The sequence below is a fragment of the Cynara cardunculus genome, assembly GCF_001531365.2.
Source record: "Cynara cardunculus var. scolymus isolate 2C chromosome LG 11, CcrdV1, whole genome shotgun sequence".
In the NCBI taxonomy this organism is placed as follows: Eukaryota; Viridiplantae; Streptophyta; class Magnoliopsida; order Asterales; family Asteraceae; genus Cynara; species Cynara cardunculus.
In genome coordinates this window covers 9,266,853-9,272,217 of record NC_037538.1, presented here as the reverse complement: position 1 = coordinate 9,272,217, position 5,365 = coordinate 9,266,853, and the positions used below count along the sequence as shown (strand labels likewise).

The window sequence follows — 5,365 nt, the reverse complement described above, 5'->3', positions numbered from 1 at the left end:
GGTTATTTTATTATTAAATCTATAGTTTTAATTGCATTTAATACATGTTATTAGACAATTATTATACCAAATTAGATCACTTAAATGTAAAAAATAGAAAAAAGATATGAGTATGGGTTTATTATATATATATATTATTATATTTATGACAACTATAAAATTTCTTACAAATTCACATGATAGATACAAGTTTTAATAATGTATGATATAAAATGGTGCTATATATATACATATATATATATATATATGTATGTATGTATATATATACACATACTTCAAAGTTCAAATAATCTGTTTAGGTATACATGTGATGCTAGTGAATATTAAATCTATAATAAGGTACAACTTTAAATGCATAGGGTATAATTTGTTTTTGAGTCAGGTGAAAAGCTTTACTTAAAATCATACTGTACTTTAGTTCAAATCATCTCTCTTTAGTCTTTATCTAGGAAATCTCTTTCACATAGTATTTTTCCACTTAAAGCACAACCCATTCACTTTCCATAAACTACCTCTTTTCCCCCTTTCAATTTCACACACTCCTTCAAAGCAAGAGAGAGAGACTCAAAGAATTCGTTAATGGAAATATCATATGATCAAGAACATCAATTACTTTCTTCTTCTGATCCAGTAGTACTACCAGATGCTGAATTCCAGAGACCAAAAGAAGCAGAAGATCAGGAAGAAGAAGAAGAAAGAGATGATGATCAAGAAGAAGAAGAAGAAAGAAAGATAGAAACTTGTGGTGATCTCCAAATGGATGGTCATGATGATGAATCAAGATTCAATCAAGAACTCAATCTTATCGACAGTTTAAACATGATGGGTAATTCATCAGAAAGTACAACTCCACAAGAATCAGATACAACTGAACCTAGGGTTTTCTCATGCAACTATTGCCAAAGAAAATTCTATAGTTCACAAGCACTAGGGGGTCACCAAAATGCCCACAAAAGAGAGAGAAATCTTGCAAAAAGAGGACAAAGAATGGGGTTTCTTTCAAGTCCTATGATTTCAGCAGCTGCAGCTTTTGGTCATACGTATATGCATCAGCAGCAACATCATGATCAAAATTATTGTTCCAGTCTTTCTTCAATTCCTCTCCACGGTGGCTATAACAGCAGCAGATCACTTGGAATTCAGGTACACTCAATGATCCACAAACCATCTTCTATGTTCTCGACTTCTTCTTCTTCGGGGTTCAAAAGCTTTTACGGACCAAAAGGCTGGTCATCAAGACCTCACGTTGATCAGCAACCAGCCATAGGGAAGCTGACTTTAGCAAGCTACACCTCAAGTCTGGCGGCAGCTCCTCCATCCCACGGTGGTGTTGGGAGGTTTGAGGTGGTTAGGACAGGAATGAGTTCAACAGGTAAGGATGAGGTTGGTGGTTTATGGTGGCCGGAGTTGAAGACTAATCAAGATGAGTCACAAAAACTTGACTTGTCCCTCAAGCTCTAGTCAGTTCCCCCTTGATTACCCCAAATTCAGTTATATATATATATATATATATATTTATTTTTTTTAAATCTTTCTGGTTGAGAATCCATTACACTTATGTTTTTTTAATTTATTATTATTTCTTTTTTGTTTAATTTATTTTTTGAAATTGAAAATAGCGTGTATATTTAGATCTTGGAAAGATTGGTTCAGATATTGTCGCATATATTTTATCAATTTTGATCATTTCTAACCCACCCCACCAAGGAAAAGTGGGGATGGTAACAAGGAAGCATATGGGAATGGGTATGGTCCAAAGAATCAACCAAAACCAGTTTCGTATATATTACTTTTTTTACTGTTAAATGAAGTCTTATCTTAATTTCTTTTTTGGGTAAAATCATCAAGCTAAAAACAATTAAAGATGTTTCCGTACAAAAAGATGGACGGGTTGTCTTCTTTTAGAAGACAAGACAAATTTATTAAGATGAAAAAACAAATTCTATAAGAGAGCTAACAGAAGGAATTCTACAAGAAATAGAAAACCAACCAAAAAACCCTCGATGGAACAAACCCCTAACAAATAGAAACTAGAAGAAAACAACACATCACGAAGTGAGCATGAACGAAAAAGCACTCAAAGGTCAATAACAAAATGGATGTTGACCATTGAAAACTTGCCCCCGCACCACTTCGACCAAGAAAAGTGAAGCCCTTAATTGGAACGCTTTGAAATCCATTGGTACAATAAGAGTTGGACTTCAAAGAGATGATCAAATTGACGAGCGCTATCTCTATTGAAGGCCTTTGACTTCCGGTGTCTCCAAATCAAATATAATGTAATCCACACAATAGCCTTCCAAAAGAGACGTCTTGACCTCAACATAGAGCTCGAATCCATACCCAAGAGCATGGCATCTAGAGTTATTATTATCTTAGACAAATTCTTTCTCTTCAACTTCTATTTATTTATGAAACCAAAAATTAGGGTTCTTCGTGAAAAAAAGCACTTGCTATAACATGATCAAATCAAAGAAAATGTGCTAAATCTGTTAGATATACGGATTCAAAGATGACATTCAAATTCGGGTTCCAAGTAGTCTAACTCTAACTCTAAGTAATCAAACTTGACTCCAAGTACTCGAAGTCTCACTCCAAATACTCAAACTCTGACTCCAAGTACTCGAAGTCGGGTTGCACTATTCAGGGCTTAGTCAAATTTGGTTTGGATCAAAAATCTAATTCAATAGACCACATCTCTAGTTCCATTGTTCAAATCTCTTGTTACCATAATTCTGATCCAGACTTAGTATTTTCATCAATACATCATAACTCTGATCAAAAGGATCAGATCTCTGATTCCACAACATTTATGAGTGTGCATTCCTCATCTTCTAACTCATTTATATTTGTCTTATCATTTTAATCGATCTCAAGTAAATTACAATTACACCAAGATGGTTGATAACACTAAAATCACCAACAAAATCGCTGCGTTTACAAAATTCACACTACATCTAATTATAATTATGTGAAATTTTCTTTCATTTTAAAGGAATTGGAGATGTAGTTAATTAAAGAGGTTGTAAATGATGTAGTTAAATAGAAGTAAAGGGTGGACTCAATTGATCACTTGGGTCCGGTATCAAGTTTTATGTATTCAATTAATAATTAAAAAAAAAACAATTATTGAATATTAATATTAAAGTAAAATTGAAAAAAGAAAGCGAGGAATTCAAGATTTGTTTTAAAGATGGGAAAAGACACTTCATTTCATTTCTGGAAGTTGTCTACTGCTTCCTGGCATCAAGATTTCCCCCACAAAACATCACAAAAAACAAGAACACTTGTGCTTTGAAAATGAGAATCTGTCAACAAGAACATGATATACTGAGTCAGTCCAGTCCCCACATTTAAATAATTATTTATTTTTATTGTAAACTACAGTTTTGGTCCCTATGATTTACATCCAACTACCAAAACCGTACCTAGACTTTAATAAGTATAGTTATCGTCTATACTGTTTACATTTTACTTTGAAAATCATCCCTGGTCATTAACCTCGTTAAAATTGTCCGTTAATTAAGGAACATATTGGTCTTTTTATTATTTGCCTTATTTTTATATTATACTATTAACTTATATACTATTTTATATTTATAGATAAAATATATATACCCACATCAAAAAAACTTCAAGCTTGACTTGCCCCGGTCACTTTCTCCGACGACTTGACTTGCTTCAGTTACTATCTCTAATGGCTTGAAACCATAATGTTTCTCGGTCATGTTATGTGGCCTAAGTCAATACCTAACTAAAATCAAACCTGAAACACAAATTTGAAACAATATACGACCTAAATCAAATATAAAACCAAATCAAAACCGAACCTAAAATCGAAATCACAATATGTTCCCAACCTAAATCACATCTAATATAGGTTTAATCGTTTGAAGTTGTTATTTGTATAATACCCTTCCAATTGCTTACACTCTTATCCCAATCCATTGTATTGGTGTGTGTGGGCACTACAATTCAAAGATCAAATGGAGATGATGAAGTTACACGAGCTTTGTGAATCATTTCCTCCTTTCCAAGATATTAATTTATAACTCATCACTCCTGGGTACACCTTGACGGAGCATGCACCGCCTCTTTTAGATCTTACCATCGTCTTTGTGATGGGTACACCTTGACGGAGCAAGCATCGCCTCTTTTAGATCCCACTGCCTCTTGATTGAGGGCGAGTTTTGCAAAATGTTTAACTTCTCGTTTGAACATGACTCTCTCTCTCTCTCTTTTATATATATATATATTAATATAATATCAATATAAAATAAAGTAAATTACAATTAGGTCCATGTACAAATTGTATAACTTGTTCCTGTAAAAGTATAAGACAAAAATACCCCTAATTTAATTTTTTTTTAAACAAAGTTAAGTTGATGGACGATTTTCAAAGCCAAATATAAATAATATGGACGATAATTATATTTATTGAAGTTTAGGGACGATTCTCGTAGTTGGATATAAACCATAGGTACCAAAATTAGTTGTAGTTTACTCTTATTTTTATTAGCTTTCTACTTTTAGTATCATATATATAGTTTTAAAAATAACAAGTAATCATAATTTGATGTTGATAAATATTTTATTTTAATCAAATTTAATTAAAATTCACGATTCGTTGTTGTTTTCTTCTTTCATACTTACAAAACTATTGACAGGGATAGCCTTTAGAATGAAAACAGTAATGAATTGTAAACCATAGAGATGAAAACTATAAGTTTGAAAACACGCAGATGAAAGTTGTGAATTTTAACACCACAAAGATGAAAAATATAGTTTACTCTAATTTTTCTTATTAAAAAATATTTATCAACATCAAATTATAGTTTACTCTAAATTTTAATTAAATTTAATTAAAAAAATTAATATTTTATTTTATTTTGGATTACAAAAACAATATGATAATATTTTTTTGAAAGATTAGGAGAAGATTGTTATTGAAAAATGGTAATAAAGTAAGTGAGTTGAGTACATTATGTTGAATTCATAATTTAAATAAAAATTAATGCTTTGTAGTTAAGTTATAGTTTATAAAATTCAGGCACGATGCATAATTAATTAAGGTAGGGTTTGTCTTCTTTCATATATAATATTATACGTACTAATTACTTTAGAAATAATATGATACCAAAATCTAAAGAAAGATTTGGTTAATATTTTAGTCTTTTTCTACTTCAACATTATTTATCCAATATCTTCGAACTTATTTGGTGTAGTCCCTAGGGTTGGTGAGGAATTATTACTATTTTTCAAAAATATAAAGTCACCCTTGATTTAATAACAATTAATCGAATACGTAATGTTTTTAAATTATGAGTTCAAGTCTTTTTTTGTAACGTAAGTATTCGGATTTTAA

The 5,365-nt window shown here is 31.3% G+C and overlaps 1 protein-coding gene across 1 annotated transcript; it reads left to right on the top strand.

Annotated features, from left to right (window-relative positions):
• Positions 1-473: 473 nt before the first annotated feature.
• LOC112521901 (zinc finger protein 1-like) lies at positions 474-1,487 on the top strand. Its single transcript, XM_025130905.1, has one exon. It carries the CDS (start codon positions 580-582, stop codon positions 1,459-1,461), a length of 882 nt encoding a protein of 293 aa, XP_024986673.1. The 5' UTR covers positions 474-579; the 3' UTR covers positions 1,462-1,487.
• The last annotated feature ends 3,878 nt before the right edge of the window (positions 1,488-5,365 follow it).

Bases quoted from the DNA above. Each gene is read 5' to 3' on its own strand.
- LOC112521901 (XM_025130905.1), top strand. From the start codon at position 580: ATGGAAATATCATATGATCAAGAACATCAATTACTTTCTTCTTCTGAT.